This window comes from Pleurodeles waltl, chromosome 10 (genome assembly GCF_031143425.1).
Source record: "Pleurodeles waltl isolate 20211129_DDA chromosome 10, aPleWal1.hap1.20221129, whole genome shotgun sequence".
Classification (NCBI taxonomy): Eukaryota; Metazoa; Chordata; class Amphibia; order Caudata; family Salamandridae; genus Pleurodeles; species Pleurodeles waltl.
Genome location: NC_090449.1, coordinates 571704742 through 571729416, shown reverse-complemented (window position 1 = coordinate 571729416; position 24675 = coordinate 571704742). Strand labels below are relative to the sequence as shown.

At 44.8% G+C, this 24675-nt stretch overlaps 1 protein-coding gene across 2 annotated transcripts in view; it reads left to right on the top strand.

Annotated features, from left to right (window-relative positions):
• Window positions 1–24675, top strand: part of CCDC13 (coiled-coil domain containing 13) — a 527643-nt gene that overhangs the window by 439063 nt on the left and 63905 nt on the right. For both annotated transcript variants that reach the window (XM_069211020.1, XM_069211021.1), the window contains exon 14: window positions 21559–21713. In XM_069211020.1, the coding sequence (XP_069067121.1) occupies window positions 21559–21713 (155 nt within the window). The remainder of the gene's footprint in view (window positions 1–21558; window positions 21714–24675) is intronic.

The window sequence follows — 24675 nt, the reverse complement described above, 5'->3', positions numbered from 1 at the left end:
GGGTGCAGGGGGGCTGGCCGCACCGGGCGCAACATCTGGGGGGGGGGGCGCGCTCGCGAGTGCTAAAATCCACGGGTTAGGGAGCGCAAATTACTTGCCTTGCCCCGGGTGCTGACAACCCACGCTACGCCACTGGTGGGTTGTTAACCTCTGATGGCAGCATCTGGATACAAGAACTTTTTTACAATTTTGAAAATTTCTTTAGATTTTTTACCTGACTTCAGTCCTTGTCTCAAATATTGCTTTTTTTAGCTAAACGAACATATCAGTAATATTCTTTTAATGCTCACTCGTAGGTATATTTGTCATCCATATTATAATTTTTCCGCCATTTCCTCTCGAGACGTTTACAATGTTTTTTAACCAGTCCTAAGGTTCTCACTAAACCAAGATGGCAACTGTTTAGTTCTCAGGGATCTGAGTGGTGAGGCCGGAGCCAGGGCATTAATGGTGTTAAGAATCCAGTCATTCATGCACTCAACATCCCATTGAAGATCCCCAGAAAGACAAATGGGATCTGCTTCCAAGGAACGGCACAGGTCTGCCAGAAGAATGTTGTGGACGGCTCATGACATGGTTCGGGTGTCCTCCTAGGTAAGCTGGTTATGGTTTGATTTTCACCATTTAAACTTAATTAAATGGTGATCCGACCATATTAATGGATGGGCTCGGACGATTTAGTCTTCACATTGGAAAATACTTGGTCTAGGATATGACCGGCATGGTGAGTTAGTTTAAACACCTGCTGGACAAGACCAGGGGAAGGACTGATACCTATAAGAGTGGCTACCTCGGAGTCTAATGGTTTATCCATGTGGAGGTTAAAATCACTTAACGCTGAAAAATGTGCATATTTGAGAGACCAAGGGGCCAAGATACTGCTCAGGGGCCTCAAAAAGGGGCCGGCATGGCCCAGAGGTTTATAATTCGGAGCCCCAGCAATAGACTGCTAGGAAGACAGGGTGAGGCGAAAGCCTAAACTATCAACGCCTTCCAATTCATCCAGAGGGATAGGGACACAATCATACTCGCTTTTATATATCATAGTCACCATCCCACATCTGCCATTGAGATGATCTTTCCTAAGAATTTTGTAACCCAAAGTGACTGTGGATAGTGATGGATTTTAGAATTCTGTAAGCCATGTTTCTGAGAGAAACAGAATGTCCGGCTTTTCTGCACCTAGGAACTCAGAAATGTGCATTTCATGCTTTTGCAAAGAGTGGACATTCAATAACGCAGCCGAGAATTCAGAGGCGATTGTATTAATTGTTTGGGTGTTGTAAACGTACTCTTTGCTATGGGTTTAGGGGTCCAATGACAGTGTGAATGAGGGCAATCAACTTTTAGTAAGTTAGGTGGGAGGTGGGGCACACAGGCCGACTTAGGGGCTAGAACGAGGCTATCACAGGTAACACAAGGCCTTCCTTCTGGCTTGAAACTGGCATAGTGGCTGGCTGCTTCTGGGATGCTGACAGAGGCAGACTTCTTGCCTATGGTGCGCCTTTGGCACGCCCACTGCACTCGTCCGCTGCAAGTCCACTCAGCACCTCTCCTTCAGTAAATGTGGCTAGAGATTAGGGCACGCACTGCCCAAGATGGCACCTCTCAATGTTCTAAAAGAGGAAAAATGGCCAAAAATGAATTGGTTTGCCACAATGAATATTTAGCTACTCCTACCTGCCTTGCAAGCCCAAACAACAATTTCAAGTTCCCCTTTCTACTGTGCAAGATAGCATATGTGACAGGAGTTTAAAACAGAAATTAAAACACAGTTAACAAGCATTTGCAATGCAATGGGTCTCGCATTTGCTTGAGCTAGAGCTATTGGCGTTGTACATTCATAACTTTTCTTACCACATAAATTGGTCAACCCCGCCTCATAATTTGGTCTTCTCCATCAACATAATTCCAGTGGCCCTGAATATAACTAAAGCACTTCCATTTACCTTCTTCCTCCATCGCAAAGTGCCAGATATGGACATGTTGCAGCTAAGAGAAAAGGAGTCTAGTCACCTAGCCACCCTGCTCGTGGGTGTTTCATAGCAGTAAGAAGCATGATGGTGCTAATCTTACCTGGTTTCTAACCGGTTGCCATAAAGCTGGTTGTATAACCACCATGGATTAACACCATGGATTAACAAGGGGCAGTATAACAACAGAAAACAAGCAACAACACCGACAACGTGTGGGGCAGACAACACATGGACGGAGGGTGGGCACAAGCAGCAACGCTGACAGACAGAGGAGGGCAGGCAAGCAACAACAGGGAGGGGGACAAAAGCCAACAGGTACGAAAGAGCGAAATGGAGGCCAGGGAGAGAAGCACATCAAGGGAAGGACCTGGAAACACGTCATCCTATAGAGTGCTTCAACAAAAAACACATACCACAAAGTGTCAAGGATTTTTTTCTGAAAAATAAAGCTTTGTGTATTAATAGGAAGAGAAATGGTGTGTACCTAAAGGGGCCCAAACCAAAAAGTGCAATGCAAAGGACAGGAGCGTGAAGGCAGTTGCTGTCATTGCACGAATTGGACTGTATGTGTAAGTAAAATAGCCATTTTTCAAGCATTCACAGTGAAACCGAAGAAAAAGGGCAAACGTCGTCCCTTATCAGTAATTTAGTATGCAAACTGTAGTACCATCCTCTGCATTGTTGTGTGTTGATACGGGTGGAGCTGTCCACTTTGGAGCTGTGGAACCATGTTCAATCCCCTGCGCCGGATCAAAATCCTGTGATTCTGAGCGAGTCACTTGATCTGCCCGAGCCTAAAACATCAGTTTGACCCCTTGTACAACATTTACACGTGAGCATGTACGCCTTGTACATAGATGAGACTAATGGTACAAAAATCAAGCGTAAAAAACACGAACATGAAGGCAATTGGCATTGTATGCACACATTTAAGTGCAGGCGGTGATACATGCTTATATTTTCCCGAGCAATACCAAAGGTTCATACAAGCACTTAATGTATGTTGAAAAAATAAATGAAGTAATTCTTCACTTTGACCTAAAAGAGCAACATCCTTAATGAACCATAATGCAGAGTACGGTGCATTTTCGAGCTGGAGAACGTGTGCTATTTCAGTTCAGAGAATGCAAGAGACACCCAAGTTACCTTAATGGCAAAACTGTTATTTTGTAGCTGTTAAGTCAATATTCTGTCTAATGTTTTGGTCTTCGATCGGTGTGTGTATAGGTTTGGCCATACAACGATGAGATCATCTCCGCTTTACAAGTTAAACCTCTGGTGCCACCCAGCGGTCAGAGCTTCTCAAGTGTTTTTCCTCTTGACAAAATATCAGTATTACTGTAATAGCTGTGGGGCAGAGCCGTGATGGCTTTGGGAAATAAGATAATAGACAATCTCATACAAGGCAATGAGACGCTTCTGTGACAAGCGCAAGAAAACCGTCTGCCTTCCCACTTACGGCTGTAATCAACACAAAATAACCACCTTCCCCGGAATTAAAAAGAACCAATAACCGTAGGTCAAGGACGTAATAGGTATTTCTTCGTGATTAAGCTCTGCTTTACTTTATCTTTTTCTACGCTTTGATCCTGCCAGCGTGTGCAGATGCCATTATCTGGTCGCAGAGGCAAATAATGCTTGAGAGACAACAGTCTACTTCAACATGCCCAATAAGCGGCCAAAATGCCTATCCCCAACCCTCTTGTAAAGCAACCTTTCAGAGAAAGTTAAAAACAGTTAAAAACACTTAAACATAGCAGTGTGTTTTTTTTTTTTTTTGCAGCAAGAATCAGTAGAAAATATGCCAAGTGTGCTTTCCACCACTTACCATGCTCTCATGGCTTTCTCAACCAGAAAATGAAAAGTAAAACATTTGATTCAATTCAAAGTGCCATTGCCGCCATGAACAAGAAAGAGAGGCACAATGCAACGGGTCTCGCGTTTTCTCGTGCTAGGCAGCTTCTATGAGGCACATTTAAAGGGGCATTATTAGAAACCCAGAGAAGGACCGACATGCCCCTTTTAACAACTGGCCATTCGTACTAACGGTTGGGGTCAGGCGTGGGAGGAGAAGGTAGGGTGTAAGGGTTTAGTTATGAAGAGTTCAAAAGAAATACCAAAAGAATTAACGTTTGATGCAATACCACTGATTACTTAATATATTTTGGAGGTTCACAGAAATCTCAGTCCGACTACATCTTGACCTAACTTGCCTCTGACACAACACTCCCTCTGAGCAGCAGAACTTTAAGGAGGTCTACTTCGTACATTGGCTAAATTGGTATTCTTTCGGCTAATCTCGAGGTTTTGTTAGGGCTGCTGTTGTTCTACCAAGAACATTTCCGAGATTCAAACATCTCAAAGGATGGCAGAGCTGTAATTATACCTGATGCTCAGCAACCCCTCCAAGCAATCAATTTCGGTCAATTGTAAGCCTTTAAACAGTGCCCGTCTCACACGAATCCTGTATGCAAATTTTAAGTGTTATTTTATATATATGAATATTTCGCCATATCAGACATGAAGCACGGCGTCCCTGAAGTGGGCGCCGTGCTGATACACGAGCCACTGCAAGCAAAAAAAAAAAGAAATCAACTATGTAAAGAGCTCGACTTCTGCCAAGCGAGATCGCGCTCGTAAATTAGAGAAAAAGAAGTCTACGAGCCCGATGGAAAACAGCGAGCCTGGCATGTTTTCTGTACTAGGTCGCTGCGCTCGAGGAGGGCTAGCCACCGGAAAAGGCATGACGTATGCGTGCCTTCGACTAATGAAAGCAAGCAGATTTTATTAGGGAAGCCCACGAACCAATAAAAACCACTGACCTGAAGTTGACAGGGCTTCGAGCCCTTTTCTAAATACAAAAGAGTCTCACTGCGATACGCATGCGCGAGCGCATGCAACGCAGGCTCGACCCTAAAAACGAACAGCAATTGTGATAAAGACCAAGGAGACCTTACTGTGTCTGTGCAGCACCTCTGCTTAAGTACATGTGGCCAGTGACTAGAGCACACACTGCCCAAGATAGTGCCTCTCCGTGTCCCAAAAGAGTAAAAATAGCCGAAAAACGATTCCCCCCAATTAATTTTTAGCTGCTGCCACCTCCCTTGACAACATCAGTATCAATGGTGTTCTCAGCAACATTCCGAGACTCAACCTTCATAGGTGCAGAATAGCCCTCTTCACATCTTAATGATCTTAAAATGAAAGAAACTGAAATTAATGACAGCTATCCTGTGCAATTAGCAATTAAGTAAAGTCAATACGTTCCTACCCAGTGTACTCGCTAAATGTCACTACATGACATTGAAAGAGTGTATAATAATGAAAGTGAACACAACACTAGAGGATGTTTGTTTTTTAAGTGCCAAGCTAACGTTTTATCAAGATTCGGACACTTAAACACTAGCCAGTTGATGTGATCTGCAAGGTAATGCTGGAAAAACACAAAGTCTTATCTTATGTGGAAGTTTCAGTTCAAGCTAATTTTCATATCCAGTGGAGTACCTCTAATTACATATGAGGCAGCAGCGAACATCCTATGTATAGAAAATGCAGCACCTTACATCCATTTTTGCACTTCCCTATTCTTTTAGCTTGACACAGCTTTAGTATCTTGACAACCTTGTGCCAAACGTGTACCTGTAATGCGCTGAAACCTTAGGGTTCAAATTAGAGGTTCGGAATTAGAGTCTTAATTTTACTAGTCTTGATGTACCCAGAGCATATCTGAATAATGGCAGTGGAAATGCTGTTGCAATCTGCATACTTGTCCATTTGGATTGGCTTGTATCAACACACTGGTTGTGCGGCAGTGCCATTGCATAATGCCATCTGTTGTCTAATTCCCAGAGTTTGCTGTTGAGGTTTAGAGGCATTTAAGAACACATGTTTTTTTTTTCTGATAGAGACTTCTATACGTAAATTGCTCACCTTCTGAATACTCGTAGGCGCCAGACTGTATTCCGAGATTTTATTTAATGACAGGTCCATCAAGTCAGTAGATAAAGTTGTGTGGCTGCATGTGAAATCCATCTTGAACCAGGATGTGATGTCAGGGATCTTAGAAATGGGGTTTCTGTTTGGCTAGGGTATGCACCTAAGCCAGGCAGAACCCACCACTCTAGTCAGGGCAAGCCAGTTACACACCATAGATAACTTGTGCCCTCCCCCTGGTAGCTTGGCGCAGAGCATGCAGGCTTATCATCAGAGGCAATGTGTAAAGCGTTTGCGCAACAGACTCACAGCAACACAATGAATACACCACAAAAGAGACCATGCAGGAATATGTAAAAATAGACTTCTGTACTATACATCCAACTGTCACGAACTGCACTTGACTTCTCACCTATGGATGCAGGATTGGAGAACACACCTGGTCTTCTACAGGTTCTGGATAATCCCAGGTTTTTAGTAGCCACGGTGCCGCTTGACAGGGAATGCCAAACCAGACCATACCCTCCAGAAGGAGTCCCAGAGGAAAAAAACCCAAGAACTGGGGAAAAACCTCAAACAGGAACTCCTAAAAAAAAAAAAAAAAAAAAAAAAAAAAAAGAAGAAAAACAGGACTTGAAAACATGAAAAAACAAGGCAGAAAATACTCCAAGGCAAAAAGCAGGAACGCGATGAACAGGAGCGAAGAGCACAAACAAAGGGAAGTGTTTGCAACGCAAGATAGAGCAAGTCTGAATGGCTTATATACTGAAAAAGGGGAAGTGACATCACAGGAAATGAAAAGAACACCATCTTGAATACGGAAAAAAGCCCCTAGACAAGAATAGGAAAAAAAAGGCAGTATATAAGAAAGAGAGCATGCTGGGAAATACAAACAGGAAGAAGACAAGATGGACACAACATGAACATGAAAAGGGCAGAATACTGAGGCAAGGAAAAAGAAAAAGTCCAGAAGAGGGCCACCACCGACAGGGGAGATGAAAAATGCCTTACAGTAGGTAAGGGCAACGCGACCGGGATCGCAATACACGCTTCCCAGGACATGTTGCCAAAGTGACCAAAAAACACGGGGAACGGTGCTACGAGAATCGGCAGCGCGTTCCTACTGCAGATGCAAAAAGGGACGCCGCATTGAGGCACGGCGTTGCACCTACAAGACCTAAATGACATGAAATATAATACTTATAAGTTATGCAGTTTTACATGAGTATCACTTTAAATGCATATAAAACTCATAGCAGCCTCAGAAGCACCTGCGCTTCTATTAGGCACTTTACAGTAACTTCTTATTCTAACTTCCATACCGGATTAAGGGCAAATCTCCTACAGTTAAAATAATACAGATTGTTAGTGTAATCATGTAAATTACAGCGAGAACCTAAGACACAGCGCACCTGCACTCCTATTCCACTTTATATTGTAATTTCCTATGAGCCTGTCAGAATAATTGCATTCAAGCATTAAAAATAGGGCTCAGAAGAACCTGCGTGCCTACTACTCGTGATATGGTAATGTGAGCAGCCAAGTCATCCAAAGAACTTTCCCCGCAAAGGAGTGTGAGACGGCTCACTCACCTTCTCCCCATATAACACAGAGGAGGACAGAGCCCCGTGTTCAGTACAGAGGAAAAGGACAAGAAAAGAACTGAGACCCCGCGGTTCTCTGACCTTAGACACATAACCCTTGCAGAATAGGGGGGCTGCACAGACCACTCATCCCTCTTGAGTGCGGTGCTGCCCTAACGTCAGCGTCAGCTCAGTGGGTGCGCTGACCCAGGAAGATGTTGGCGTTCCTCATCTGAAACTCTGGTCTACTTCGACAGGAGCCTCCTCGTTGTTACTGTGACGTGGGGACAGAGGAAGGCAGCTCCTGAACCAGCAGGCACTGCCTGTGCGGCTTGAACAGAAAAAGGGGGAAACACTGAGGACTCAGTATGCACTGCTGGTGCAGTGGGAAGCACAAAGGGGGCATGTTGTTTCACTGGCAGGACTCTCCCTAATTCTGACACCCCACACAGTGAACCACCTCTCCCTCTCCCAGCCCAGGAAGGCTATCAGAATGCATGTGAATGCATATGTATCCCCTGTCACCCCCAGCCTTTCCTGTGGTGGGGCTGTCTAGAGAGTATGCACAAAGTGTAGCTGTCACCCCAGCCAGATGTGTATTGGAGACAGGCTGCAAAGCACTGAGAGTTATGAGCACAGAGAAATGCCCACTTTCTAAAAGTAAACAAACATAAATGATGAACGGAATGTGGAACCAATCAAACATTCACCCCCAATCACAAATCTCGATTTAATCCATCAATTATTTTGCTCACCATGCCACCCCAGTTGAAACCCAGCCATATGCAAATCAGTCTTGACCCTGTTCTCCATGAGAAAAAGTCCAGCTCGAAATGCCAGGCCAGGTCCTTCCTGGCCCGGAAACAAGCATCCTGAGACCGGTTTCGGGGTATCACCCTTCATTAGCCAGGCTAGCTTGAATCCAGTTGCACAGTGAGCCCAGGACCCACGTCTGGACATACCCGGCGCACTTATGGCGACAAAAGCAAACAAACACAAATGATGGACGGAATGCGGAACCAAACAAACTTTCACCCCCAGTCACAAATCTGGGTTTAATCCATCAATTATTTTGCTCACCATGCCACCCCAGTTTAAACCCAGCCATATGCAAATCAGTCTTGACGCTGTTCTCCATGAGAACTGTCCAGCTCGAAATGCCAGGCCAGGTCCTCCCGGGACTGGAAACATGCATCTTGGGACCGGTTTCAGGGTATCACCCTTCATCAGCCAGGCTTGCTTGAATCCAGTGGCACAGTGAGCCCGGGACCTACGTCTGGGCATACCTGGCGCACTTATGGCGACAAAAGCAAACAAACACCAATGATGGATGGAATGTGGAACCAATCAAACATTCACCCCAAGTCACAGATCTGGGTTTAATCCATCAATTATTTTGCTCACCATGCCACCCCAGTTTAAACCCAGCCATATGCAAATCAGTCTTGACCCTGTTCTCCATGAGAACAGTCCAGCTCGAAATGCCAGGTCAGGTCCTCCCTGGACTGGAAGCAAGCATCCTGGGACCGGTTTTAGGGTATCACCCTTCATCAGCCAGGCTGGCTTGAATCTGGTGGCATAGCAAGCACCTGACTTCACGTCTGGCAAATGCAAAAACAACAGATGATAGACGGAATGCAGAGCAAATCAAACATTCACCCCCCAGTCAGAGATCTGGGTTTAATCCATCAGTTTTTTTGCCTGCCATGCCAGTAAGACTCTGGCCTGCTTTGAGAACATGTCAATTAGAGCTTCCCTTGTGGACTGTGGCAGAGCACCCTTTTTCTGGCTGCTAAAATGTAATTCCATCAGCCGAGGCACCAACATGTCTTTATTGGTGGAGTAAAACTCCAGCAGCAGCTGATCACTTCACCTCTGGATATTTCCTTTGTCGCTCTTAAAATCTCTTTTAGTCCAAAGGATAAATCAAATTGGACCCTCTGATCTTCATCCATCTGGACAAGCCGGGCTTCCTGGATCTAATCTGTCCTTGTAGCACCTCCATTATCCTCATAGAGGGATCTGTGGAATGTTAAGAAAGCTCTATTAATGTCTGCTTGTGTGTTAACAGCAGTTCAGTCTGTGTTACAGGCAGCACCTATCTGGGTGTGTGAAGTTTCACTAAGCACTAGCCAGCCCAACATTCTGCACTCTTCATATTTTCTGGCTATGTGCTCTGTGAACTCTTGATTACTTAGTCTGTCCAGGCATTCTTTGTAGTCCGTCTTAGCCAGAGTCAGTTCTTTATATTGTGTCTTCTTGGTATCTTCGGTCTTTAATGTTGTTCTCATCCCCCTGCGTTGGACCCATCCCCCCAAAGTGGCTTTGAACTGTTATTAAACTACAAATGGGTTATCCACTGAGCCCCCGTTCTAAAAAAAATATTGCTCTAAAACAGCTCCAACAGCTTCTCCATAAAGGTCATCTTGCAATGCCAAGGGTCTAGATGCTATCTAGACATGGTCAATCTAAGGCGGTTATGCTCCAGTATAGTTGTGCTCAGATATTCAGAGCTTATTATGGAATCGCAACATGCAGCATTTCTGAGTATAATATGCATTCGGGTATGCAGCATATCCACGTGGGAATAATAAGTATAATATCTAATTCTTGGATGCAGTTCTACCCGGAGGTTCTAAAGGCCCCAGTTCGACAGACACAATTTCAGTCAGTGTGAAGGCTGAAGGACATATGTTCCTGTCAAATGTGGATATGAAGGTTCCCATCCACCACGCAGTTAAAGTCCCTGCCCCACAAGTTAGAGATTTCTTGGCTATGCAACAGCAAAGCTACTACCATATCCAAAATCTAAATGTGTGCAGTGTGAGGGACAGAAACACATACCAACCTTAGGGGGGACCAATCTAACCTGCCCTCCAGGATGGTATATCTGCCTTATTGTTAATGCAAATTTCCACTATATAAGGGGAATGGGAGGGATCCAGATCAGTGTACCTCAGGCATAGGAGGAGTAACAAGTGCACTATACCTGCACCCTCCATTGTCTTTTCAACCTCACCTACTCCTCCCCAGTGTTTAGTGAAGGAACACAATGCCAATTAAGCTCTTCTAACATATGCATATATTGTGTTGCTTCACTACACTGCTGAGCCTTCTTGCATTCCACTTAACAACATTGTACAAGCGGCAACCCATTTGTGTTTTATAATTATGTCCTCGGAGGGTCCATTTCAAGTAGTACCACAAGCACTTTGGCACCCCATACTATCCCATCCCACCTAGCTGTGAACTGCCTCTTTCCCGCTCAGTTATTTTCATGCACAACATTCAATTCATGCTACAAAACTCCATGCATGGCTGATCAAAACCTATCCCTTATTGTCCCCACATCCAGGCCCTAGTTCCCCAACATCTACACCCATATAAAAAAAAACTGTAAATATAACAGACATCTCTGGATCCAGCTAGTGTGAAATCTCTGCAGAGGAGCATAGCAGTGTCAATGTCATCTACCCAGGCCAAAGTTACAGAAAAAGTTGCCCATTTTAAAATGTGGTACTTGAGGCTGTGGGGCCACCTTCCCCACCTGAACCCTCAAGGCCAATTATTTTCAAACATCAAAACCAACACTCCCACTGCCAGTGGGAATTTCCGAGGAACAGACTCCATTTCCTATAGCAGTGTTGAGAAAGTGGACATCAATCAAGCTTTACTACTTCGGATGGAAGCACAGTGAACAACCAAATCTAATCAAACCACAATGTCTAAAGATGTAATTGGAGTGAGTGACTATGGGTGCAGGATCTCCTTAGTCTTCCTCATCATCATTTATTGAGCTGCTTGTATCAGATTTGTGAAGCCTGTTGCTTGCAGCACTTCGTTTTCAGTTCTCCATTTGAAAGCAGTCAGCAGGGCCTCATCCTTTACTGCTGCTGCACCCCTTCTTGAAGGTTTGGTGACCTTGTTATGATTGCTACCTTTCCATGAAGCTAAAGGCCTGCTCCTGCTTGGCAGTGGGTAGTCCTGTGAGTTACAGTCAACTGCAGCCTTTTTTTGTGGTCCATTCATGTGTATCTTCAGGGTCAGAAATGAAAAATATTTTGTTAATGTCTATCTTCTTCATTATGGCTGGTAAAATGAGCATATATTATACTAAAAGCTGCATGAGATTTTTCTTTCTTCCAAATAAGGAGTGTCTCTTTGCTTGCACCAAAGCAGTATAGTCTGGGAACAGGAACACCTTATGGTCGTCGGTCAGTGTGGGCTCTGAGGTTCTAGATCTCTGCAACAACAAACCCCGCTCCCAAAAGCTCACTAATTGAGCCACAATTGGTCTTGTTGGGGCTCCAGGTGTCAGTCTTGCAGCCGGCACTCTATGGGCTCACTCTGCAACAAAGAATGGGGACAGTCCCTCCAGTACCACACTTGTTTTTGCCGATTTCTCACCATCCTTAATGTCCACACCAACTTTCCCACCTCACGTGGATCATCAGTTCAAATATCAGCTCTTGTCCACCAACAGACGTGTATGAAATTCATGCCAGTCTGTACACCAATTACATAGGGTAATAATGATGATGGTTCTCTGAAATTGTCACATATTTTATCATGTATGCCCTTAGTGCTCATTGTATTACTTGGCAGCTTTATGTTCTTAACAGATGGCATCATTTTTAAAAATTTCAGTTCTGGACTGGAAGAGAGGGTTGATCACCATGGAAACGATTTGCCTCCCAACCCTAATATTCAGTTTGCATGGGCTCCTCTGGTCCCCCAATCTTGCTCAGCCTTCCTAGACAACATTCAACTGTGCAAAGAGTTTATCCTGTCCTCCTGCTCCTTCCTCGCCAAGAAAACCCCTTCTCCACCCGAGCATGCCCTTTTGTCCTTAGGCTCCACCACAGGCTGTGCGCTGCAGGCAGAGAAGCTACGTCCATTTACTTTGTTCTCTGACAGATGGTAATTTGCTAATTTGTCTGGTAGCCCTGTGTAGCAATTGTTTGCCCAGTATCTTCTGGGAATCCTCGGTCCATCTCAGCGGCCAGCATGTTGGTTTTTATCAAGATCTGGTCTCAGGTCTGAAATCACTTGTATCTACACCACTAGAGATTTGGTGTGACGTCTGGGCTGATTGGCTGGATGGGTCGGGATCTTGTGTCTGGTAGATAACGTCATGGGGGCTCACACAGCCATCGACTTCAGGTCATGCCCCACCAAGCGTACACACTTTTGGTAAAGCAGATCTCTAAAATGCAATTGCACCTTGTTAGTTAGCCAATGTATCTCTTGAATATTTAGCACATGGTTTATGTAATCAGTAAAAGCTGATTAATGATTTTGGTAGTTATTTTAGACATCCATCTTCTGCATGAAGGAACCAGGCTTTTAAAACTACATTTGTAAATTTAAATGCACAGCAGATACAAAAGAACATTAGTGTTGTATTGCTGATGTCCAACACTGGCAGATTTCACTGAGCTAATGGAGAGACCTAAACTATCATTGAGGAAACTAGAGTCTGCCAAGAGCCCCCTAGTTATGGCTGACACCTACAGCCAGTGCTGGTGTTTTTTGATAGATACTTCTAACTGCAGATATCTTACCTTTATGGAATCTGCAGTTAGACTGGACCCAGAAATCATTTTCAACATAGACCCTGGGCGCAAGTAAGTGGTGTTGTGTGACTCCGCTTTGACCCTGCACTGCCCCAGAAGAGACAACTGTAGTCACATAAATGTGCCACCCTAGCCTGCTGACATCAATCTTTTCCTTTCCATGCATTCTTCCACAGAGCTGGAGCTAGCTTTCATCTTCACTTGTCAGTTGATGAGTTTTTCACACAAACATGCTCTCTAGAGTGCATGAGAACATGTGCCCTCCTAAAACTACAGGGTTTAAATAATATAGGGACTGTCATAAGCAGATGTCTGCGACAGATCCCCATGAGGTGTTTCTCTGGTGTTTGTGTTCTGGTCGCGATTCCTAGTCATGTCTGGCCTGATGCACCCAAAGGAGATCCGGGAGTGTGAAGCCAAGCTGTATGTCACTGAGCAACGTTCAAAGTCGAGGACATGGACCATTCCTGCTCTCTTGGCCGCTCCCACGGCAGGTCTTCGCTATGTTTCAAGATCCTTCTGAGGAGCTGATTCCACAGTTGATCAAAGGCACCCTGAATTTCAAGGCCTTCAGCAATGCCAAAACAGGTTGAGACATTTAAGTAAGCCATGCTTAAAATCTTCAACACCATGCCAGCTCTTTAGGCCTCACGTCTCCTCCAAGGGCTCCAGGTGGGTTACCTCCTGGACCATCAATGGCACCTAAACCTGCTTTAGGTTCAGCTCAAACTCCAGAGATGACTCCCAAGTCCAGCACCATGATTCATGTTGGTTGATGCCGTTCAGCATGCCACAGAGGAGGAAGCCGATAACTGCGAATCCTTATTCACCTTGGCCAAAATGGCACCCCTGAACAGTTCCAACACACCTGACTCCAGGACAGACCAACCCTGATGAAACAGTTTCTTTCACTAGGAGCCATTCTTCAGTACTTCCACAAATTTTCAGATCAGATTCTGACCAGTTAATCAGCTTTTGGCGACAGTGGGAATGACTTTCTCCCACAATCTGAGGAAGACAGTTTTTATTTGGATCTTCAAGACGCCATTAGATGGGCAATCCTTTAACATTGGGTTGGATTTTTCCTCAAGTCCTTCCACGTAAGTGTCAGCTTCATTCGCTGTAGTCATCAGACAGGCAGCTAAGGTCCTGGACTTGCAGTTACGATTGGGTGAAGGAAAAAACAGCATCCTCACTGAAGACTTAGAACACAGACATATGTTGGACGAACCTCTGTGGGCATTCATAAAAGCCTTGACTGACACCCTCATGGATACGTGGGCTAAACCCTGCACCTGCCCACCTGTGAGTGGACGTGTGACACAACTCCACAGACCTACTCTGGGTCACCCTCCCTTCCTGATGCAGCTCACTACCCTAGGAAGCCTGGTAGTTTAAGCATCTACTAGCTGGTCTAATCTCAGTTTTCTTTCCTGCAACCTTGCCGAGATGGAGTTGAACAGAATATTGGCATTCAGAAGGAGAATGTTCACATCAGCTAGCCTCAACCATAGGTCAGTCAGTGCCAGCTATTTGCTGGGTAGGTACTCCATTGCATTAAGTCAGATGGTTGCAGAAATCTTTTCAGCAGTCCCAACAGAAATCTGTGCCAACCTGTCACAGGTCATTCCAGATGGCCAAGAGACAGCCAAATATCTCATTTGGTCAAGCCTGGTCAGCACAGACTGTTTGAGCAGAACAATCAGAACTAGTATGGTGCTTCAGCAGCCTGCATGGATGAGAATCCACTGGGTTTCCGGTTGAAGTCTAGACGTTGATCGTGAATATGCTTTTTGACAGGACTCACCTTGTTGATGAGTAGACTAACTCCACCCTTGAGTGCTTTAAGTAGATCTGCCTCATGCTTCCTCAGTCTTTCCACATTCGCATGATCGTCCTGCCAAATTGTGGGTTTGCAAAGGGGAATGCCAGCTGCTGCTAGCAGCAGGCTTGGGGGTCAAGTTTCAAGGGTGGTAAGTCCACTGAAGCTCACCACCAGGATAGTGTACATTCCTGAGGAAGGGGGTATTAGCTCCACCACACATGAAGGGCATTGTCTTTCAAACTGGAGAGAGGCAGGGCTCTCCCCCAGGCTTTGTATATTGGCTGTCTGGAGGTGGCAGCTGGATAGGACCAGTCAGAAACCGTGCCAGGATAGTTAACGTTTGCAGGGGGCACCTCTAAGGAGACCCATGGATACACTTAGGGATAAGTCTAATACTGGCACCAGATTGCATTTATCATTCTGAGTTGTTTGATACCAAACAACCCAGGGTTCAGAGTGGCCATCATGGAGCATGGAAACTCGTGTTGACCAGTGCCCAGCACATGTATTAAAAAGGCTTCTCTGTTCACTCACTATGTCCCAGGTTTGGCAAGGACACAGTGGGGGCATTTTGCAGCTATGCCCTCAAATATAACATAGAGCACCCTTCCTTAGGGCTATAAGACCTGCCAGAGGGGTGTCATACCCATAGTAAATGCAGTGTATGGTGGACAGAGCACACAGTTTGCATTTTAGGTTTGTACCAGGACACGCAGCCTGCTATGGCAGTACTGGGTGTATCTGGATGATGGCCCTAGAGGGTGGCGCATTCAGTGCTGCTGCCCTCAGAGGCCTATTCCTACTACCTCATGCCCTGGGCACATAGGTACCCACTTACTAGGGACTTATACTGGTAATTAAGGGTGTATCCAATTACCTTTACAATGTTTTGGGGTAAGAACACTGGCACTGGGAACCTGGTTAGCAGGATCCCAGTGCACTTAAGCCCAAGTTGCATTCAGAAAATAGGCAAAGAGTAGGGTGGGTGGGGTACTGCAACAAGGTGCGATTTTCTCACAGTGGGTCCCTTGCTCGCTGTGCCACTGGATTCAAGCCAGCCTGGCTAATGAACAGTGATACTCTGAAACCGGTCCCAGGATGCTTGTTCCCTGTCCCGGGAGGACCTGGCCTGGCAGTTTGGGTGGATTGTTCCCATGGGGAACAGGGTCACGACTGATTTGCATATGGCTGGGTCCAAACTGAGGTGATGTGGCGAGCAAAATAACGATGGATTAAAACCAGATCTGTGACTGGGGGTGAGTTTTGAAAAGTTTCAACACTCCGTCCATCATTTTTTTTTTTTTTGTGATATTGGCTATGGTAACATACCTTTGGAGGTCGGGAGTACCAGTCTTCCCCTACCTCGATGACTGGCTGTTTGAGGTAGGCTCCTCACAGTCAGTTGTGGACCACCTCCAAACAACTGCTAGCCATCGTACTTTGGTTGGATTCACAATCAAACTGCCAATGTTGCATCTGACTCCACTGCAGGGGCTCTTTATCATTGGAGCCATCCTGGATATGGTGCTTTTCAAGGACTACTTCAGATCAATGAGTCCAGGACTTTAGGGCTTTGATACTGATGTTTCAACCACTGTCTTTGGGCTCAGTGAGTGGGACTCTGATGCTTTTTAGCCTGTTGACCTCCTGCATCCTACTTGTCAGCCATGCCAGATGGCATATGTAGGGTCTGCAGTGGGACCTGAAGTCTCAGTGGCCCCAGCATCAAGGGAACCTGTCAGAAAAGAACTGCGGTGGTGGCTGCTCGACCGCAACTGAACCAGCAGCATACACCTCTTCCTATTCCACCCAGAGCTGATGGTGGTGACAGGTGCATTGCTACTAGGCTGGGGGGCTCATCTGGCAGACGTGGAAATCAAAGCTCTCTGGCTCTGTCGGAGACCTGTCTTCACATCCACCTGTTTGACTAGCAGGCCATGCGCTTAGAGTTTAAAGCCTTCCTACTGTCTACCAAGTGGAGGCAAGTTTGGGTCCTCACGGACAGCACCACTGCATGTGGTATTTCAACAGACCAGGCAGAGTGGTGTCCTCTGGAGCTGGCTGAATTGTCAGGCCAGTTCCCTCATCGTGCATCCTCCGGCAAGAACTTCAAATGGCAGGCAGACAAACTCAGCCAGCGAAGTTTACTGGATCACAAATAACTGTTACATCAGAGGTGGCATAGGACATCTTCCAGCAATGGGGAGATCCAAGGCTCAATGTCTTTGCTACCACAGCTGTGAAAGTTCAGTGTCCAAACGTTTTTGTGCTGCAGTTCCCAAGGAGGTTATCTCTTGGGTATGCATTACATCTAAAGTAGAGCACAGAACTCTTGTATATGTTCTCGCCGCTACCTCTCTTGCCCCGACTCCTGAAGAACATCAAGAGCAACTGGGACCAAGTTATTACAGTGCCTACGTAATGGGCCATGAGGGTGGTATCAGAAATGTCTAGGAATGAGCATCTGTATTCTGATCAGGCTATCACTTTTGAAGGATCTTCTCATGACACACCAGGGCAGGGTCTTGCCCCTGGCTCTTTTCCAATCTACACTTCCATGTGTGGAGAGTGAAAGAGCGGCAGTTGTTACATACAATCTCACTCCGAAGTAGTGGATATCATCAATCCTGGCATCCGTGTACAAAGTCTGTGTCTGCTGGATGGTAGGACAAGTTTGTGGCCTGGTGTGGCACCCGTACTATGGACCTGATGCAGGCCAAATTATCTGATATCTTGTTTGTTTTGTCTTTGGCTCTTTGGTCCAGAAATGACTTCCTGTGGGCTTGGTTAAAGGTTAATTGTTGACCTTTTCAGCCTTTTTGCCTTTACCAGAAGGACCCTCTTTGTTCAAATCACCTGTTGTGATGCAGTTTCTTAAAGATTTAATCTGCATGTTTTCTCCTAAACCCTTCATGATACCACAGTGGCACCTTAATTTGGTCTGTACCTTTTTCATTTGCACCCTGTTTGAGCCCCTGATAGCTGCATTTTACGTCTCCTGACCCTAAAGGCAGTCTTTTTCATTGCTATAACTTTAGCTTGTCGAGTGAGTGAGCTTCAAGCTTTAGCATTCCAGCCCCCGCACACCACTTTCTTTCTGAACAAACTTGTGTTGAAGGCATGAGCAGCCTATCTACTAAAGGTAGCTGCCCCTTTCATGCTGGATATTCATCACTCCTGTGATGTTCTTTAGTCCGCCCCAGAAGAGGAGGAGTGATTCCATTGTTTGGACCCCGATAGAGCGTTGAACTTTCACAATGATTGTACCACGGGAGTGCAGAAAAGTGCTTTGTGCAGCTGGATAGTCCTCTGTACTAAGACCTGCTATCTGTTGACTGAGAATCAGCATCCAGGAGGATTGAGGGTTCATTCCACCGGGGTCAAACCTGCTACCACTGTGTTGGCATGCGGAGTGCCTTTCCTGGTTATTTGTCAGGCCGTGACATAGGCTGCAGGGCATATGTTGACAAAGCACTACTGCCTTGACAGCCAGGTCCAACAGGAAGGCCCTTTAGTCCGGCAGAACGTTTTGGTTTGCGCTATTCCACTGACCCACTGACTAGGGTGATACTGCTTTGGTATCTAGTTTATTGGTAAGGAATCTGCACTTAAAAGTATTCATCAGACAAACAAGTTACTTACTTCGGTAATGCTCTTTTTGGTGGATACTATATCAGATTCCTTACTGCCCTACTGCCTCCTCATTCTGTGGAATGGGTTCTTTTCCATCTAAAGAAAAGTCCAAAAGATGGAGAGTTGCACAATGGTGTGAAGAGTTGGTTTTTGGGCTCCGTCTTTGAGGGCTCAAACAGTGGTCAGAAAGAAAATGACCTTGGCGCATAATTGGGTGGCACGCATATGCAGTTCCAATCATCGCTTCTGGGGAGGAGTGGGGTAGACACAAAGCCACATGATGTCACAAATCTGCGTGCATGGACTATACTGAAAACTCTTCTTGATCATCCTGGCACCTGATGATGTTTTAAACATTACGAATCTGCGGTTTGATCAAGTATCCACCAGAAACACTGTTACCAAAGGTAAGTCACTTTTTCTTTGCGAACAACAATTTGCATTCTTGTTTTTTTTAGTTTATACTTGCAGTGTCCAAAGGAAGACTACACATCTCAGAAAGTAAGCATTATTGCTACAAATCTGTGAACAACATGATATTGGGGTATATTCAGTGACTCAGGGAAGAAGGGGCAACACCCCACAACATCCACTATGGATGTGCAGCCAGCTGCAAGATCTTTGAGGAAGTAAGGGAGTTCAGCCCACCTTTGATAGAAAGCTGGCAATGACCAGCAGCAACATAGTCCGAGTGTTTCAAGCGCAGAGTTTGCAGTGTTGGAAACATCAGCTCAAACTCTTTCTAGGATGACCCGAGAACTTTGAAGCTGAAGAAATGTAAACAGCTTTCACCAGGAAAAGAAACGCCTTGAAACAGATTTCAGTACTTCGATGAGAGAAGCTTCACAAGTTGATGTTTCAAAATGAAATTGTAAGAACAATTATTCAAACCTTTTTTTCTTGCGTGAGATAGGTGGTTGTCGAACTTTGACAAAGATTTTAAATAAGACTTACCATAAATTGCATTTTGCACATGCCTTTTTCTAAACAAATATGCAGCCCACTAACACATTCTAGGTCTATGTAGATGCAACTTTATGCATCCCTGCGCCCTCATGTCATCATTACTAAAAGTAAAAAGTAGTATAGAGAAAGGGTGGATTTTGAGTCAGCTTGATTGCTTGAGCCCCTTCAGGCGTTGGCTTGCTTGATTGTCCATCTTAATTTCAGCATTTCTCAGGTGATTACATGTTGTGCAATAAAATTTTGTGTTGATGTTGGGGCTTGGGTAAAAAAAAAAAGTAGTCTCTCTAGGATATGTCACAATTTATAAATGGCCACCACTGTAACGTTATGAAGTCATTCTGGAGTGGGGCAGCATGGAATTGTTGTAAGCAATTTTGCACTGATCATAGAGAATTTTGTGATTAAAGTTTCACTAGATTTTTGTGTATTGTGTTAGAAACTTTGCAAGGGTTTAAAGAAAAAAACAGAATACAGCATATAATTTCATTCAGGTCAACAATATACAATTCTCAATCAAGGAAGCCAAAAGTACTGCCACAAGAGTCAGAAGCAGCAGCTACCCTTGCCTTTCTTCTCCCCCAAAGTGTGCATGCACAATGACTTGATTATGTAGGCGATGTGACAGATTAATGCGACCTCTGGGTGCAATCGAAAGAGCTAAATGTAGTTCTAGTGATGGCACTGACAGGTACTCGATTGACCAGACTCGACAATTTGTGAATGAGGGTTCGCAAGCCCAGCTTTAGCATTAACAATAAGAATGACAGGTGCCGCAGTTGCTGCCCCTGGTGACCCTTAAATGATCACCATGGGTGGGCCTGAGGGACTTGGGTGTGACATGCATTTACAGGGAACAATTGGAGTTGGGGTTGTGAGGTTCCAGTGCTACCAGTCTGACTACAGGAATCTCTGTCATTAAAGAGGAGGTCTTTAGTATGTCTTGACAGACAGAGGGAGTTTGGGCAGGCAAGTAGTTGAAAGAAATCCAACATCAAAGGAGAGAAGGGGAGCGAGGAAGGAGGTACTAACATTTTTTGGCCCTGAGGGTTGAGGCTTGAGGCGAGACTCCTGAATATCAACACAAGCAATACTGAGATAGAAGAATATTGAGGACAGAATATTGAGTGAGAAAAAATCAAAAGTTAGATGATAGAGGGAGATGTATATGTAGTTTTCCTAGCTCCACCTCCATATAACTTGAAGATGTATGTTCCACATAGGTACATATGTGTGGAGCTTGTATAGAATAACTAGACTTGCTTACCTGTCAATAATTTATTTTCGATATTGTGGCCTCGATATCAGTGGTTCGATATTTAGGGTCACAATGAAGCTTAGTATGATGCCTTTTCCTAGTTAGGAAAGTGAGGTGAAGATTGTGTCAGGACTGGTGTTTGATTTGAAATTGAGGAACGTCACTTCTGCTTTGCAGGAAAAAGCAGTCCTGCGTGCAAACTCATAAATAGCAGACAGGCGAATTTCGAGGAATAGGCAATTATCATTTTTCTTGATAACAGTAAGATAGGGCCTTGTGCCTTTTAACCTCATAATTTAACCAGACAACAGCACATTTAGTGGTACAAACTGTAAATTAGGTCGATATGTATGGTAAATATAATTCAGGTTTATTTGATATCATGGGATACTACTCTTCATCTCTGACAATAGTTTTTTGCAAGTTACTACTTAAACTAAATGATTTTTCACATATGTTCCTGGTGGATTTTTAACAATAGAACAGTTATTCCGATTAGGACATTTTATTATACTTACATCTCACTCACTTCTGTGCTAAGCATGGGATGTCCTTCCCTTTGCATGACTGAAGGAAAAGAAGAAGGTAGGTTACAGATGATACGCTGGAGAGTTACATTACTTATTTTGACACCTTACCACTATATTGTGAGTTTTTTTAATGAGTTTTAGTAGGGCTGAGGAATATTCTAAGTCAGCTTGGCAAGAGTTGTGGATCAAAGTTTAAACTAGTGGTTTCCTTTCGGTGTGATTTTCATTTTTTACTGACAGCATGACAAGAAAGTAATGCAGGATTTTATTTTCAATATAAGGGTGGAAGAAGGCAGTGAAAAGATACTGGATGCTGAGAGGAAACTTCATGTGGAGAGACGGAAGACAGTGATGCTGGAGCAGCAACTTGAAAAAATTAAAATGGAGGCTGGAAGAAATCCTAATGCCCAAAAGCTTAGTGCAAGGAGTAGGCCAGGTAAATACAGAGTTGCTTCATGCATTAAGACTTCACACCTCCTTCAAGGTCCTGTTGTTTCCCACACATGCATGAATTGCCTTACGTTACCAATATATACAATGTTCCTCCCTCCTCTGCGGTTCTTCTTACATTACTGAAAACAGGTTACCAAATCTTTTAATTTCTATATACGACAAACACATACTTTTGATGATCAAAATTGCTCTTCGTTTGACATTGTCACAAAGGCAAAGGCCCAAAAGAAAATATTCAACTATTGAGAATACTTGTATGTAGAAATTGTCAGAATGGCAATACTTCTTAAAGCACACAATTTCCAAAGGGTTCTTGGTATTGTGGGAGTGCCAGGTATAAATTCAAAAACCCATCAGGGCACAATGTGTGCATGCTTTTAACTTGCTAACATCCCTATTACAAAATAAACAATCCTGCTGGAGATGGGCATAAAGTAGGGGATTATACAATACTTGTTCTATCTAAATATAAAGTAATGCTTATACCAAAAACACTAAAAGTGAGTGATGCATTTGACCTACTCCCTTCATAATGGTATTGTGCATTGTGCTATTTGCTTATGAAAGTGTGTCCATTTTGTATGCATGGTGTCAACTCAGCCTCTTAAAGCATACGCAGTGAGGTCTTGCACCCTACAAGTGAAATATTTGAAAGTTCACTTTTAAGCATTGAAAAATGGCTCAGCAATTCCAAATATACCATTCTTTAAAATAGATTGTGCCACAGAACCCAAAATTTTCATTTGCTGTTGAACTCTGACTAATCACTTAAATCAACTATTTATCCAAAAAATAAGCAGTAATAATTACAACGGAATGGGATGGCCTCTTCCTCCATCACAGCACTTGTAAAAAGCTAGCCTATTGCAGTGCTACTTATACTAAGGTTTTTGATGTACGGAATGTGTACAATAAAGTTACTATCTTTTGCAAGTCAGCTAAGCTTTTGGCAGCCCTTTGCCCATTGCAGTTGGTCTATTGTGCATATCCATGAGCAGAATAAATAGAAGTGGTACATGAAAGCTCTTGACTTTGGAACAAGGGAACCAGGTGCTAGTCTTGGCGTCTGCGTCACACCCTGTGTTTCTGGATAAATCACTTAATCTCACCATCCCTATAAACAATGAATGGTGTCCTTGTGTAACTTAACTGGTGCTCACGTAAGGCACTCCAATACCTTTGTACTGTATAGAACTATAGAAAAATGCACAAAGATGTAAAAAAAGAGCCTGAACATAAGGAGAGACAAATAGATACCCAGTGTAGGAAGTTGGCTCTGTATGCACTATTTCAAAGTAAGGAATAGTATGCACAGAGTCCAAGGGTTCCCCTTAGAGGTAAGATAGTGGCAAAAGGAGATAATACTAATGCTCTATTTTGTGGTAGTGTGGTCGAGCAGTAGGCTTATCAAAGGAGTAGTGTTAAGCATTTGTTGTACATACACACAGGCAATAAATGAGGAACACACACTCAGAGACAATTCCAAGCCAATAGGTTTTGTTATAGAAAAATATATTTTCTTAGTTTATCTTAAGAACCACAGGTTCAAATTCTACATATAATATCTCATTTGAAAGGTATTGCAGGTAAGTACTTTCGGAACTTTGAATAATCACAATAGCATATATACTTTTTACATAAAACACATATAGCTATTTCAAAAGTGGACACAGTGCAATTTTCAACAGTTCCTGGGGGAGGTAAAGTAATGTTAGTTCTTTGCAGGTAAGTAAACCACCTACGGGGTTCAGTTTGGGGTCCAAAGTAGCCCACCGTTGGGGGTTCAGAGCAACCCCAAAGTTACCACACCAGCAGCTCAGGGCCGGTCAGGTGCAGAGTTCAAAGTGGTGCCCAAAACACATAGGCTTCAATGGAGAAGGGGGTGCCCCGGTTCCAGTCTGCCAGCAGGTAAGTACCCGTGTCTTCGGAGGGCAGACCAGGGGGGTTTTGTAGGGCACCGGGGGGGACACAAGTCAGCACAGAAAGTGCACCCTCAGCGGCACTGGGGCGGCCGGGTGCAGTGTGCAAACACGCGTCGGGTTTTCAATAGGTTTCAATGAGAGACCAAGGGGTCTCTTCAGCGGTGCAGGCAGGGAAGGGGGGGGGGGTCCTCGGGGTAGCCACCACCTGGGCAAGGGAGAGGGCCTCCTGGGGGTCACTCCTGCACTGGAGTTCCGATCCTTCAGGTCCTGGGGGCTGCGGGTGCAGGGTCTTTTCCAGGCGTTGGGATTTCAGAGTCAGGCAGTCGCGGTCAGGGGGAGCCTCGGGATTCCCTCTGCAGGCGTCGCTGTGGGGGCTCAGGGGGGACAACTTTGGTTACTCACAGTCTCGGAGTCACCGGAGGGTCCTCCCTGAGGTGTTGTTTCTCCACCAGTCGAGTCTGGGTCGCCGGGTGCAGTGTTGCAAGTCTCACGCTTCTTGCGGGGATTGCAGGGGTCTTTAAATCTGCTCCTCTGGATACAAAGTTGCAGTCTTTGTTGAACAGGGCCGCTGTTCTCGGGAGTTTCTTGGTCTTTTGGAAGCAGGGCAGTCCTCTGAGGATTCAGAGGTCACTGGTCCCGGGGAAAGCGTTGCTGGAGCAGTTTTCTTCTGAAGGAGGGAGACAGGCCGGTAGGGCTGGGGCCAAAGCAGTTGGTGTCTTCTTCTTCTCTGCAGGGTTTTTCAGCTCAGCAGTCCTCTTCTTCTTTAAGTTGCAGGAATCTAAATTCTTGGGTTCAGGGAAGCCCTTAAATACTAAATTTAAGGGCGTGTTTAGGTCTGGGGGGTTAGTAGCCAATGGCTACTAGCCCTGAGGGTGGGTGCACCCTCTTTGTGCCTCCTCCCAAAGGGAGGGGGTCACATTCCTATCCCTATTGGGGGAATCCTCCATCTGCAAGATGGAGGATTTCTAAAAGTTAGAGTCACTTCAGCTCAGGACACCTTAGGGGCTGTCCTGACTGGCCAGT